We start from the raw sequence: 16,019 nt of genomic DNA on the forward strand, positions 1-16,019 counted from the left end.
TAGTTTCCTTACGTGCTTGGCTAGGTGTGGGTTCCAAACCGGTGCCGCATACTCCAAAATGGGCCTAACATACACAGTGTACAGGGTCCTGAACTATTCCTTATTAAGGTCGGAATGCTGTTCTTAGGTTTGTTAGACGCCCGTATGCTGCAGCAGTTATTTGGGTGACCTGCGCCTCAGGACATGTGCCCGGTGTTATACACACCCCAATTATTATTATTATTATAATCAAGGGGAAGCGCTAAACCCGGAGGATTATACAGCGCCTGGGGGATGATGTGGAAGGCATTCAGGCTTAATTCGGGGAACTGGAGCACAGATCCAATTCCCTAAATCAAGAGCCCCTCACCAACATCAAGGAACCTTCCTTTAGGGGATACACACCCCAAGATCTTTTTCCTTGAATGAGGTTTTTAGTCTCTGGCCCCCTAGACTGTAGTCCATCTGCAGTCTTCTTTGCCCTTCCCCAGTCTTCATGACTTTGCACTTGGTGGGGTTGAACTCCACGAGTTTTGCCTGGTTCTCATCAAATTGGATTCTTATCATCTTCACATCATCTGCAAACAGGGACACTTTGGAGTCTATCCCTTCTGTCATGTCATTCACAAATACCAGAAACTGCCTTGATACTGGTGAGGGCTCTTGACTCAAGAAATGAGAGCTATCCTCCCCTTACTCTGATCAAACCTAGTTGGCCAACATTTCCCAGGGTCTAGTGTTTCTCCATGAAAGATAGCATTTCAGTGAATGATAATACTACAATCATAACACTAATAATATAATAATATTTATTTCTACATGTACATGATACAACTTACACAGACCTAGATGACATCAGTGACATACTACTATATAGAAAGCCCTGGTTATGCACCTTAGGTTAATTTTGTCTCCAGGATGCGACACACACCAGTTGGCCTAACACCCAGGTACCTATTTACTAAATAACAAAAAAGGCACAGTACCGTGACTGGAACGAAACAAATAACCCGCACACACAAGAGGAGCTCACGACGACGTTTCGGTCCAACTTGGATCGAAACGTCGTCGTGAGCTCCTCTCTTCTGTGTGCGGGTTATTTGTGTACCTATTTACTGTTAGGTGAATAAGAACAGCAGATGTCTTAAGGAAACACCCAGTGTTCTCACCCTTACCGGGGATCGAACCACGGACACTTGCATTAAAAAATATATAATAATTTTTTGATTGACTTTAGTCTGTTTGTGTGGGAGTCTTCTCTGCTAAAATTTTCTCGCAGTGTTAAGCCCTATTAAAGGCCCTTTATTCCTTGAAATTCCATGAGCATCGTCAAGAAAAGCTAAAGCAGCTGGGCTTTATGAACTTTCACATGCTTCAATATGTACCGTAGCACAATGTGTCCCGTAGCTGGATTACTAGCGCACTCAGGTCCGGAGTTCGAATCGCGATACGGTTGAAAAACATTAGGGACGTGTTTTTATGAGACAGACACCTGCTGTCCCTGTTCACCCATCAGTAAAATGGGTACCTGGATGTTAGTCGACTGGTGTGGGTTACATCCTAGGACAAAACTGACCTAATTTGCCCGAAATGCTCTGCATAACAAGGGGCTGTCTTTATAGTAGTATGTCATTGATGTCAGCTAGGCCTGTATACCTTGTACATGTACTTGTAGAAATAGATATATTATTATTAGTAATAGTATTATGTTCAATCTTCGGTGCACTACTTGCTGCTGCCTTTTCAGTCTGGATCTGGAGGAATTTTACCCGTTCAGTGGATGAGAAGTGTAATTGAATATTAGCCCATATCTCCTACACCTTGTTCATGTGTATGGTTGACAAGAGACTTGCCTGTACTCTTATTGACATTGTGTAAAGAAGACAAATGGGCTTCTGCGCCATCCTTCTTCGAATGTGGACATCTTGCTCTCGCTTGAGCATCAGTGGCATATTTCCCCCATTCTCTATGGGACGCTTGTCCTTTATTTTGCCTACCAGGCACATTACAGGATGGGCACCGGTAATTTAGCCAGCCCCATTTTTCCACTCCGCGGATAATTCTTGAACGATTTTGTTGGGAAGCCGGTTACTGAACTTGTGGCGTTGTGGGCGTCCCACTCTGCTGGTGCTTGGCCAGGTGGTCCACCTGATCTAATCGCGAACTTTTAGTTCCTGTTGCTATTTACGTAGGAGCTCTCGTTCCTTTTTCTTTCATAGCCCAGTTTTGGGCAACAAATCTTCCCCGAACGTCGGGAAGTCGGGCTTGATACAGCGTAGCTGTTAGTGGCCCTGATAAACCCAACAATAACAACAAAAAGAAGACAGACAGACTTAAAAATGTTGCCAGGATTATGTCTGGGAAGAACTGTAAGGCACTTGAGGGTCCTGGGGAGGGCATGGAAGAGGTGGCAGCCCAGGCTGGAAGGTGACAGCAGTGCGTGTGCAACACTGCCCTTTACGATGCCCAAGAGATACCTCGTCACCTCCTTCGACCGTGAGTATCCTAAATTCAGTTTTCTTATAACTGAAAACTGATATTTGATTCAATTCAATTCAGTTCAAGTTTCTCTATAAGGGTTACAATGTGGGGTTTACAGGTTTTGGGTATTGTGTGGTTTACATGTTATAAAATACTAATTACAGAGGGGGTCACTAGGACACCTAGCCTGGCTAGGCATTTCGAGCAGACTTAGATTAATTCTTAACATTAAATCCTTACAGATTATGGTATTTAGGCTAAGTGATTGGTGTCATTGGGTACGGGAGTAAATTCTTGGGTAGCTTAGGGTAGAGGTTTTGACAAGGACCTGCCTTGTATGGGCCAGTAGCCCTTATGCAGTGTTCCTCCATTCTTATGTTCTTATATAAAGGGGCTTTTGGCATGTTCACCCAGTTGTTACACTTCTTCGTACCAACATGTATCGTGCTAAAAGAAAATTATTGTTAAGTAAAAGGACACAAGTGCAACTAATGTGACATTTTATTGTGGCAACGTTTTGCTCTCCAGGAGCTTTATCAAGCTCCTGGAGAGCGAAACGTTGCCACAATAAAATGTCACATTAGTTGCACTTGTGTCCTTTTACTTTACATATTGTCGGTAATTCTACCAACTTTATTACAAAATTATTGTTTTATTATTATTATTATTATTATTATTATTATTATTATTATTATTAATAGGCATTTTGCAGTGCCTGTGAAGTGCTCTTAATTCAAGACACTGTTACTAATGCCCTGTGAAAGTTAAAACACATGTGCAACATCTGGATATCTTTATTGTAGACGTTTCGCCATCCAGTGCCTTTATCAATACAGATTATACCTTTCTTGCACAACTTGTCAGACACTGCAACATCATGGAATCTTGGTTCAGAGGACATCTACAAGACCTTCTTCATGGCTGCTGCAACTAACCTATCTCTTTGGGAAGGACCTACTTCCACTGGGGAATCCCGCCTACCAGTGACTATGCCCTCGTCTGCTGCCCGTCCCTATCCACTGACGCCTATATAACTGCCAGTCTTCTTGCCTTTGCTCCAGATTCTCCTCCACCACGATGCTGTGAACACTAACTCCAAGGCCGAGGGACTGATTACCTCATCTTTTGTATATAGTTCTACTGTCTTCCTATTATGTCCTAGACTCTGTATTGATAAAGCCACTGGATGGCAAAACGTCTACAATAAAGATATCCAGATGTTGCACATGTGTCTTAACTTTCATATTGTCGGTATTTTATACCTTTCTTGTACAACTTGTCAGATACTAATGCCCTGAAATGCCTCAGCATAGTGGATTTCTTTGTTCTAATCAAATTATGAAATGTAAACACATTGTAACTTTAGAAAAGAAATAAGATTTTATTATTTTATTATTATACCCTCCCCTTCCTCGGATCAAACCTGATTATATTCTATTCCCCAGGCACTGCATAACCCCTATAGGTTAAGGGCCTTCCCATGACTATAATGCCACAGCTTTGTAATAAATCTTAGCCTGTAAAAGGCTGAGGATATTGGATCATCAGTATCATCAATGTTGCACCTAATTTTTTTTCAGTTCGCTTATTTGCATCTAAATATACATTTTTGTGTGAACCAACTTACCCTTGCTTAGCCTACAGTAACCAATAAACTAGTTGCTTTCTGGCTGCTATATTATTAGCCTTTATGAAATGTTACGTGGCTACCAGTCAAAAGTCTGCTGCCATCAGAAATTTTACAGTATATTGAGCTGGCTGTTTGGGAGGGCAGTATGTCAGTGGGCTGATGACCTGGGAGCTCTTTAGAAATGGTACAGCAAATAGCTGTAGTACTGGTTGATGTGTAATAAGTTCAGGCAGTTACAGGAATTTCAGAAAATCACTTGTTCTGAATTATATACAGTGGTACCTTGACTTACGAGTTTAATTCATTCTGTGACAGAACTCATAACTCAATTTGTTCATATATCAAATCAATTTTCCTCATTGAAATTAAATGAAATGCCATTAATCCATTCCAGCCCCCCAAAAAACCACCCCAATTTTTTTGTTACAGGTTTTTAAATAAGAAAAATGTATTTTTTATTTTTTTTTATTATCACACTGGCCAATTCCCACCAAGGCAGGGTGGCCCGAAAAAGAAAAACTTTCACCATCATTCACTCCATCACTGTCTTGCCAGAAGGGTGCTTTACACTAGTTTAAACTGCAACATTAACACCCCTCCTTCAGAGTGCAGGCACTGTACTTCCCATCTCCAGGACTCAAGTCCGGCCTGCCAGTTTCCCTGAACCCCTTCATAGATGTTACTTTGCTCACACTCCAACAGCACGTCAAGTATTAAAAACCATTTGTCTCCATTCACTCCTATCAAACACGCTCACGCATGCCTGCTGGAAGTCCAAGCCCTTCGCACACAAAACCTCCTTTACCCCCTCCAACCTTTCCTAGGCCGACCCCTACCCCGCCTTCCTTTCACTACAGACTGATACACTCTTGAAGTCATTCTGTTTCGCTCCATTCTCTCTACATGTCCGAACCACCTCAACAACCCTTCCTCAGCCCTGTGGACAACAGTTTTGGTAATCCCGCACCTCCTCCTAACTTCCAAACTACGAATTCTCTGCATTATATTCACACCACACATTGCTCTCAGACATGACATCTCCACTGCCTCCAGCCTTCTCCTCGCTGCAACATTCATCACCCATGCTTCAGACCCATATAAGAGCGTTGGTAAAACTATACTCTCATACATTCCCCTCTTTGCCTCCAAGGACAAAGTTCTTTGTCTCCACAGACTCCTAAGTGCACCACTCACTCTTTTTCCCTCATCAATTCTATGATTCACCTCATCTTTCATAGACCCATCCGCTGACACGTCCACTCCCAAATATCTGAATACATTCACCTCCTCCATACTCTCTCCCTCCAATCTGATATCCAATCTTTCATCACCTAATCTTTTTGTTATCCTCATAACCTTACTCTTTCCTGTATTCACCTTTAATTTTCTTCTTTTGCACACCCTACCAAATTCATCCACCAATCTCTGCAACTTCTCTTCAGAATCTCCCAAGAGCACAGTGTCATCAGCAAAGAGCAGCTGTGACAACTCCCACTTTGTGTGTGATTCTTTATCTTTTAACTCCACGCCTCTTGCCAAGACCCTCGCATTTACTTCTCTTACAACCCCATCTATAAATATATTAAACAACCACGGTGACATCACACATCCTTGTCTAAGGCTTACTTTTACTGGGAAATAATTTCCCTCTTTCCTACATACTCTAACTTGAGCCTCACTATCCTCGTAAAAACTCTTCACTGCTTTCAGTAACCTACCTCCTACACCATACACTTGCAACATCTGCCACATTGCCCTCCTATCCACCCTGTCATACGCCTTTTCCAAATCCATAAATGCCACAAATACCTCTTTAGCCTTATCTAAATACTGTTCACTTATATGTTTCACTGTAAACACCTGGTCCACACACCCCCTACCTTTCCTAAAGCCTCCTTGTTCATCTGCTATCCTATTCTCCGTCTTACTCTTAATTCTTTCAATAATAACTCTACCATACACTTTACCAGGTATACTCAGCAGACTTATCCCCCTATAATTTTTGCACTCTCTTTTATCCCCTTTGCCTTTATACAAAGGAACTATGCATGCTCTCTGCCAATCCCTAGGTACCTTACCCTCTTCCATACATTTATTAAATAATTGCACCAACCACTCCAAAACTATATCCCCACCTGCTTTTAACATTTCTATCTTTATCCCATCAATCCCGGCTGCCTTACCCCCTTTCATTTTACCTACTGCCTCACGAACTTCCCCCACACTCACAACTGGCTCTTCCTCACTCCTACAAGATGTTATTCCTCCTTGTCCTATACACGAAATCACAGCTTCCCTATCTTCATCAACATTTAACAATTCCTCAAAATATTCCCTCCATCTTCCCAATACCTCTAACTCTCCATTTAATAACTCTCCTCTCCTATTTTTAACTGACAAATCCATTTGTTCTCTAGGCTTTCTTAACTTGTTAATCTCACTCCAAAACTTTTTCTTATTTTCAACAAAATTTGTTGATAACATCTCACCCACTCTCATTTGCTCTCTTTTTACATTGCTTCACCACTCTCTTAACCTCTCTCTTTTTCTCCATATACTCTTCCCTCCTTGCATCACTTCTACTTTGTAAAAACTTCTCATATGCTAACTTTTTCTCCCTTACTACTCTCTTTACATCATCATTCCACCAATCGCTCCTCTTCCCTCCCGCACCCACTTTCCTGTAACCACAAACTTCTGCTGAACACTCTAACACTACATTTTTAAACCTACCCCATACCTCTTTGACCCCATTGCCTATGCTCTCATTAGCCCATCTATCCTCCAATAGCTGTTTATATCTTACCCTAACTGCCTCCTCTTTTAGTTTATAAACCTTCACCTCTCTCTTCCCTGTTGCTTCTATTCTCCTTGTATCCCATCTACCTTTTACTCTCAGTGTAGCTACAACTAGAAAGTGATCTGATATATCTGTGGCCCCTCTATAAACATGTACATCCTGAAGTTTACTCAAAAATGTATTTATAAATAAGAAATTATTTTTGCCTTTTTTCCAAGGTTCCAGCAATGGTTTAGAAATGCTGGAGTATATATGAAACTCCTTGAAGCACGGTGTAGGATAAGTGTTATTCCACTGCCAGTGGAGCGACACTCGTAGAGTGACTTTTGATGATCATGCACTGCCTTGGCTTTATTTTTCACTGTTACACATTATCATGTCTATCTGTTTGTTTCTATCTGTTTTTATCTGTCTGTCTGTTTAGCTCTATGTTTATTTCTGTCTCTGCTTATTTGTCTTTCTGTCTGCCTGCATTTCTGTCTTCCTATATCTCTACTTGTCTCTCTGTCTTGGAGATAGAGGTGCTCATGAACCAACTGGTATTACACACGATGCAGAGTTGTCACGTCTGATTCCTGAACAAGTGAAAATGTATGTTACTTTCCAGTTATGCTTATTATGCCCTATATCTACAAGCATAGTATAGCACTTTGTCTGGATTTTTTGGGTTATCCTAGGTAATTTACATAATGTATAACTGGCTGGCCAGCCAGCCAGCCAACTGGCCACCAAACCAGCTGGCCTGCCGAACGTGTATTACATGTGTTCCAGAATTGTTTCTCTTAACATAGGGCATACATTATAGAATATTCTGGCAGGATGACACTACCAGTGATATCAAAATTGAAAGGATGTTGCACATTGGTTATTATCAGTTATCCTCTCTCCTGCGAGTGGCAGCATATCTGAAGCCCACTCATAACTCAGATTTTGGCACGCAACTCAAAGCAAAAACTTGACCGAGCGACAGCTCATAACTTGAAAACTTTGAAAAGTTGGGGCACTCATAAGTCAAGGTACCATTGTATTTATTTTTACAAACAAACTGGTTACTATCAGTCTTTTGTATTAATAGCCTTGAACTGTTTGGTATATGGGTGCCAATCAGCCAATTTCCAGCCCAGTAGACTCAAATTACTTTAAGTTTATTTAGGTACAGGTACACATACGTACAGTTCTCATACATAGTTTAACATGTGTAAATTGCCTAGGATAACTCCAGAAAGTCAGACAAAGTGACTTATTTTTATAGGGGTCCTTAATTTATTAGGCATAATATACTAGAGAAATATGATGCATTATTATGTGATAATTTTGTTTTTTGGACAACCTTGCAAGTCAGTACATACTTTGTTGATTTTTATATTAATTAATGACTTTGACAGTCTTGTTAATATTGAGCAGGTTAGGTTAGGTTATTATGTAAGCAAGAAAATTAGTCAAAAGTACTTTTTGTAAGTAAAGTATGACAATACTTTTAAGGGCTCTATTAATTCCACATATTTGTCTCCAGCTTCCCATGGTCTCACAGATGAACAAATAGCTATCCAGAAGCTTGCAATAAATTTTGCTAGAAATGAAATGCTACCTAATATGGCAATATGGGATGAAAAGGTAAGGAAATTCTATATTGTAAATGACACTTTTTATTTAGCCCTCTTTGTCACTTATATATTGTAATGTAAAATTTCTAAAATCCACAACCATGACTTTTCTTAACCTTTGATTAGACTTTTGACTGTATGAAAGAATAAAATAATTTAATTGTAATAAAACTGAAATAAAAGGCCACAGTATATCTCTTAAAGACCTCTACTGTTATCTATAACATTTCTTTTATAGTCATATTACTATGTATATAAAATTATAAAAGGCTACAAAAAATTGATATGAAAGATTTGTCATCACCTTGATGCAAGTGATGGACTCCTGATCCATGGAAGTGGATGTATCCTCTCCTTCCTCTTTCAGGTTTTGCATATACACATGCAATTTGATTATATTAGCCCTTCCTTCTATTCCTCTGGTGCTGTGTCCCCCTTATAGGCTTGGCACTTCTTGTAATCAACAGGGAGAAGAAGAGATCACAGTTATAAATTAGGGAAGAGGTGCAAAAGGATACTAAAAAGTTTGGGAAGTTTGAAATAATGACTTTAAGTTGATAAAGGGTAATAGGTACACTTACTGCAAAGAATCATATAATTATACAAGATGAAGAGTAAAAAGACACCATACTGTAGCTGGAACAACATATAACCTGCACATGGAAGACTAAAACTCATGATGACGCTTCAGTGCCACCTCAACCATCAACCCTTTGTGTGGTTGGTTGATAGTCCAAGTCGGACCAAAGTGTTGTCATGAGTTTCGGTCTCCTACATGTAGATTGCATTTTATACAAGATTTCATACACATGGGGGTTTATTAAATACAGTACTTGATAATGCTCCTAGTGGGGGTATATTTGTATGAACAAAAAGTTCTTTAAGTGTCTGTCTACTACCTGTTGATGTTGCCTGGGGGAGTCATACTTACAATGCTTCACATTTACTCAGATTTTTCAGTCCAAATAATTCTCCACATATGGTATAACGCCACAGTTCTACCGCCAGGGCACATGGAAACATAAAATTACCTAAAATCTCTTGCAAACCAGCCTAAATAACCTCTTAAGACCAAAAGAAACAAGTACAGTGGAACCTCAGTTTTCATATGCCCTAGTTATTCTCTATAAAATGTATTTTTTGTTAATATTTTTGGGTGTCCGGAATGGATTAATTAGATTTACATTATTTCTTATGGGACATATTGCTTCAGTTTTTGTACAATTTGGTTTATTGTCAGACTTTTTCAAACGGATTAATCACAAAAACCGAGGTTCCACTGTATATTTATCTCTGCAAACAGATAAAATCAAAACAAACATTTCCATTGTTTCACTGCCAGATTAAAAATATCACAGCTCTCCAATTCAAACAACCTGACAGGAGACAGAGGTAGGGGAACTGGATCAAAGTTTAGCCAAAAAACTTACATGTCTCCAACACCACCAAGGGTTTAAAAAGACCAGCAGTGCTGGACAGTTCAAAATAATCTCCCTACATTAGGGGATTTGACCAAACAAATTAACTTCTGTGCATTAGAGAGTTTTTCATAAAGTGATAGCAATGAAATTGATAACAAAAGGTAGCAAATATTATAATCAGGTAATTAAAAAAATATTTTTTGAATTAAATGCTAAAAATGGGACCCTACAAGCATAACTATGCTCCTGTAGATACAGTAAACTTATCACACTTAGTAATGGCAGCAATTTTGTCGTTTTTGCATTTGTGTTACAGTAATATCCTGGTATTCTAAATTTTACATTGCCATTTACTTATTTACTGTATTATAGGTTTGTTTTTTCATTCATACAGGAATTGTTTCCAGTAGACACAATGCGAGCTGCTGCTGCTCTTGGTTTTGGAGCCGTATATGCTAGCGAAGAGTTTGGGGGTACAGGACTGAGCCGCCTGGATGCATCTATCATATTCGAAGCTCTCTCACAAGGGTGTACTTCCACCACAGCTTATATTAGTATTCACAAGTAGGTAAAAAATCCAATGATTTGAGTTACTGTTGTATGATGATCTCTTTTTGAATAAGTGAAAGAATTTTAGTAGGCTAGTAACCCCTTCTCCTGTATACAATTACTAAAAAAGAGAAGAAGAAAAACTTTATAAAACTGGGTTGCTTAAATGTGCGTGGATGTAGTGCGGATGACAAGAAACAGATGATTGCTGATGTTATGAATGAAAAGAAGTTGGATGTCCTGGCCCTAAGCGAAACAAAGCTGAAGGGGGTAGGAGAGTTTCAGTGGGGGGAAATAAATGGGATTAAATCTGGAGTATCTGAGAGAGTTAGAGCAAAGGAAGGGGTAGCAGTAATGTTAAATGATCAGTTATGGAAGGAGAAAAGAGAATATGAATGTGTAAATTCAAGAATTATGTGGATTAAAGTAAAGGTTGGATGCGAGAAGTGGGTCATAATAAGCGTGTATGCACCTGGAGAAGAGAGGAATGCAGAGGAGAGAGAGAGATTTTGGGAGATGTTAAGTGAATGTATAGGAGCCTTTGAACCAAGTGAGAGAGTAATTGTGGTAGGGGACTTGAATGCTAAAGTAGGAGAAACTTTTAGAGAGGGTGTGGTAGGTAAGTTTGGGGTGCCAGGTGTAAATGATAATGGGAGCCCTTTGATTGAACTTTGTATAGAAAGGGGTTTAGTTATAGGTAATACATATTTTAAGAAAAAGAGGATAAATAAGTATACACGATATGATGTAGGGCGAAATGACAGTAGTTTGTTGGATTATGTATTGGTAGATAAAAGACTGTTGAGTAGACTTCAGGATGTACATGTTTATAGAGGGGCCACAGATATATCAGATCACTTTCTAGTTGTAGCTACACTGAGAGTAAAAGGTAGATGGGATACAAGGAGAATAGAAGCATCAGGGAAGAGAGAGGTAAAGGTTTATAAACTAAAAGAGGAGGCAGTTAGGGTAAGATATAAACAGCTATTGGAGGATAGATGGGCTAATGAGAGCATAGGCAATGGGGTCGAAGAGGTATGGGGTAGGTTTAAAAATGTAGTGTTAGAGTGTTCAGCAGAAGTTTGTGGTTACAGGAAAGTGGGTGCAGGAGGGAAGAGGAGCGATTGGTGGAATGATGATGTAAAGAGAGTAGTAAGGGAGAAAAAGTTAGCATATGAGAAGTTTTTACAAAGTAGAAGTGATGCAAGGAGGGAAGAGTATATGGAGAAAAAGAGAGAAGTTAAGAGAGTGGTGAAGCAATGTAAAAAGAGAGCAAATGAGAGAGTGGGTGAGATGTTATCAACAAATTTTGTTGAAAATAAGAAAAAGTTTTGGAGTGAGATTAACAAGTTAAGAAAGCCTAGAGAACAAATGGATTTGTCAGTTAAAAATAGGAGAGGAGAGTTATTAAATGGAGAGTTAGAGGTATTGGGAAGATGGAAGGAATATTTTGAGGAATTGTTAAATGTTGATGAAGATAGGGAAGCTGTGATTTCGTGTATAGGGCAAGGAGGAATAACATCTTGTAGGAGTGAGGAAGAGCCAGTTGTGAGTGTGGGGGAAGTTCGTGAGGCAGTAGGTAAAATGAAAGGGGGTAAGGCAGCCGGGATTGATGGGATAAAGATAGAAATGTTAAAAGCAGGTGGGGATATAGTTTTGGAGTGGTTGGTGCAATTATTTAATAAATGTATGGAAGAGGGTAAGGTACCTAGGGATTGGCAGAGAGCATGCATAGTTCCTTTGTATAAAGGCAAAGGGGATAAAAGAGAGTGCAAAAATTATAGGGGGATAAGTCTGTTGAGTGTACCTGGTAAAGTGTATGGTAGAGTTATAATTGAAAGAATTAAGAGTAAGACGGAGAATAGGATAGCAGATGAACAAGGAGGCTTTAGGAAAGGTAGGGGGTGTGTGGACCAGGTGTTTACAGTGAAACATATAAGTGAACAGTATTTAGATAAGGCTAAAGAGGTCTTTGTGGCATTTATGGATTTGGAAAAGGCGTATGACAGGGTGGATAGGGGGGCAATGTGGCAGATGTTGCAAGTGTATGGTGTAGGAGGTAGGTTACTGAAAGCAGTGAAGAGTTTTTACGAGGATAGTGAGGCTCAAGTTAGAGTATGTAGGAAAGAGGGAAATTTTTTCCCAGTAAAAGTAGGCCTTAGACAAGGATGTGTGATGTCACCGTGGTTGTTTAATATATTTATAGATGGGGTTGTAAGAGAAGTAAATGCGAGGGTCTTGGCAAGAGGCGTGGAGTTAAAAGATAAAGAATCACACACAAAGTGGGAGTTGTCACAGCTGCTCTTTGCTGATGACACTGTGCTCTTGGGAGATTCTGAAGAGAAGTTGCAGAGATTGGTGGATGAATTTGGTAGGGTGTGCAAAAGAAGAAAATTAAAGGTGAATACAGGAAAGAGTAAGGTTATGAGGATAACAAAAAGATTAGGTGATGAAAGATTGAATATCAGATTGGAGGGAGAGAGTATGGAGGAGGTGAACGTATTCAGATATTTGGGAGTGGACGTGTCAGCGGATGGGTCTATGAAAGATGAGGTGAATCATAGAATTGATGAGGGAAAAAGAGTGAGTGGTGCACTTAGGAGTCTGTGGAGACAAAGAACTTTGTCCTTGGAGGCAAAGAGGGGAATGTATGAGAGTATAGTTTTACCAACGCTCTTATATGGGTGTGAAGCGTGGGTGATGAATGTTGCAGCGAGGAGAAGGCTGGAGGCAGTGGAGATGTCATGTCTGAGGGCAATGTGTGGTGTGAATATAATGCAGAGAATTCGTAGTTTGGAAGTTAGGAGGAGGTGCGGGATTACCAAAACTGTTGTCCAGAGGGCTGAGGAAGGGTTGTTGAGGTGGTTCGGACATGTAGAGAGAATGGAGCGAAACAGAATGACTTCAAGAGTGTATCAGTCTGTAGTGGAAGGAAGGCGGGGTAGGGGTCGGCCTAGGAAGGGTTGGAGGGAGGGGGTAAAGGAGGTTTTGTGTGCGAGGGGCTTGGACTTCCAGCAGGCATGCGTGAGCGTGTTTGATAGGAGTGAATGGAGACAAATGGTTTTTAATACTTGACGTGCTGTTGGAGTGTGAGCAAAGTAACATTTATGAAGGGATTCAGGGAAACCGGCAGGCCGGACTTGAGTCCTGGAGATGGGAAGTACAGTGCCTGCACTCTGAAGGAGGGGTGTTAATGTTGCAGTTTAAAAACTGTAGTGTAAAGCACCCTTCTGGCAAGACAGTGATGGAGTGAATGATGGTGAAAGTTTTTCTTTTTCGGGCCACCCTGCCTTGGTGGGAGTCGGCCGGTGTGATAATAAAAAAAAATAAAAAATTATTAATTGAATGTAGAATGTAAATGTAACAAGCAACACAATTTCGAAAAAGTAAATATGAATAAATCAGCTGGATCTTGATTTTTGTGCCTCTTCAAGGGTGAGTTCTTGCCATGTTGATAAGCTATTTTATCATTGTTATATTCAGGTGGAAGCTATAAACCTATATTGACCATACATCACCTGGGAAAAGGGAGGGATAGGGGTGATCAGGCTTGAGTAAGAGCAGGGTAGCTCAAATTCTTTGCATTAAGTCATTTCCCTAGGAAGTTCTATGATATTTAAAATGAAACAGTCATGTTTTTGCACCACTAATTTACTTGTGAGTGAGGGAGCATAGGAGCCATACACACTTTTTTTTTTTTATCTTATCACTTGGTAGCACTTCTAAATTTTTTTTTTTTTAACAAGTCGGCCGTCACCCACCGAGGCAGGGTGACCCAAAAAGAAAGAAAATCCCCCAAAAGAAAATACTTTCATCATCATTCAACACTTTCACCTCACTCACACATAATCACTGTTTTTGCAGAGGTACTACTCAGAATACAACAGTTTAGAAGCATATACTGTACGTATAAAGATGCACAACATATCCCTCCAAACTGTCAATATTCCAAACTCTTCCTTTAAAGTGCAGGCATTGTACTTCTCATCTCCAGGACTCAAGTCCGGCTATATAAAAATAACCAGTTTTCCTGAATCCCTTCACTAAATATTATCCTGCTCACACTCCAACAGCTTGTCATGTCCCAAATACCATTCATCTCCATTCACTCCTATCGAACACGCTCACACACACTTGCTGGAAGTCCAAGCCCCTCGCCCACAAAACCTCCTTTACCCCCTCCCTCCAACCTTTTTGAGGACGACCCCTACCCCGCCTTCCTTCCCCTACAGTTTTATACGCTCTCCATTTCATTCTACTTTGATCCATTCTTTCTAAATAACCATACCACCTCAACAACCCCTCTTCAGCCCTCTGACTAATATACTTTTATTAACTCCACACCTCCTAATTTCCACATTCCAAATTTTCTGCATTTTCTAAGTGTACAGAATAAATGAGATGACTAATATTTTCAGCATGTGTGCTTGGATGATTGATAAATTTGGAAATAAATCTCAGCGAGAACAGTGGATACCTCAGTTAGCTTCAATGGAAAAATTTGCTTCCTACTGTCTAACAGAACCTGGTGCAGGCTCAGATGCTGGCTCCCTCTCAACAACTGCAAAAAAAGTTGGAGAAGAGCTCATTCTTAATGGTTCCAAGGTGAGGCACTCACAATAACTTATTGGATTCAGGCATTGTATTGTATTTCAAGAAGTGCTAACTTGAGTGGATCATTCAGTACAGTGTGTGTATAGGGGGGGAGGGGGTGTTTGTTGTATCTTAATACACTTTGTGTGCTGTCTTAAACTTAACTGTTTCGGTGGCAGTTACGTAGAACTATGTCACTGAGGCCAGGGGTCCCTCATGTAGTTCTACGTCATAAGCTTAGCTTACGCAGATAAGCTGTGAGCAGTAAATTTTGGCCTAGATATGAGAGAATGGAACTGTTGTGATTGTGAATGGTATAAAAAATAATCCTTCCCCACATGGTGCATGATGGGAAAAGCAAAACTCTGACCATGTGTGTGTGTGTGTGTGTTGCTAACAGTAGTGACTTTGAGGGTTTTCTCAGATGATTTTTTATGGTTTTATTGGCTGTATTTTTTGGTATTTGATATACTGGAAGACATAATAATGAAATAAGAGATGATTTTAGTTTATTTCAGGATCAGAAGTAGCTTGAAATTGAGCTCAAAGTAGAGGTAATATTAAATTTTTTCCAATTTTCCTGAGGACAGGTAAAGCCCTCCTACTCCACCCCCCCAGTCTGTTTTATGGGTTTTAATAGGTCTGATTAAATTATTGGGACACCATAAACCATGACCAATAATTTCTGGTTGTATTTTATTATCCGATAAATAAAGAAAATCTTTTATTTTAGTGTGAGTGTGAACTCAAATGGAAGGCAAATGTAATATAGAAGAGGCTTGGGATGTGATTAATGAACAGAAGAAATGCTGTTTTAGTGCTAGGAATGTCTACATTGTTAATTTTTTTAATTTTATGTAAAATTAACCGAATTACAGACTTCTGTGCACTTTATAGCATAGTTGAATGGGTGATTTCTTGTGCACAATGAACAGAATGGATGGCATATTAACAAACTGACT

The 16,019-nt window shown here is 39.8% G+C and overlaps 1 protein-coding gene across 1 annotated transcript in view; it reads left to right on the plus strand.

Annotated features, from left to right (window-relative positions):
• Nucleotides 1–1,752: 1,752 nt before the first annotated feature.
• Nucleotides 1,753–16,019, plus strand: part of LOC128700560 (isobutyryl-CoA dehydrogenase, mitochondrial) — a 28,078-nt gene continuing 13,811 nt past the window's right edge. The window contains exons 1-4 of the mRNA XM_053793833.2: nt 1,753–2,475; nt 8,404–8,504; nt 10,310–10,479; nt 14,883–15,069. Coding sequence (XP_053649808.1) covers nt 2,319–2,475; nt 8,404–8,504; nt 10,310–10,479; nt 14,883–15,069 — 615 coding nt within the window. The 5' untranslated portion in view covers nt 1,753–2,318. The remainder of the gene's footprint in view (nt 2,476–8,403; nt 8,505–10,309; nt 10,480–14,882; nt 15,070–16,019) is intronic.

Source organism: Cherax quadricarinatus, chromosome 65 (genome assembly GCF_038502225.1).
Source record: "Cherax quadricarinatus isolate ZL_2023a chromosome 65, ASM3850222v1, whole genome shotgun sequence".
NCBI lineage: Eukaryota > Metazoa > Arthropoda > Malacostraca > Decapoda > Parastacidae > Cherax > Cherax quadricarinatus.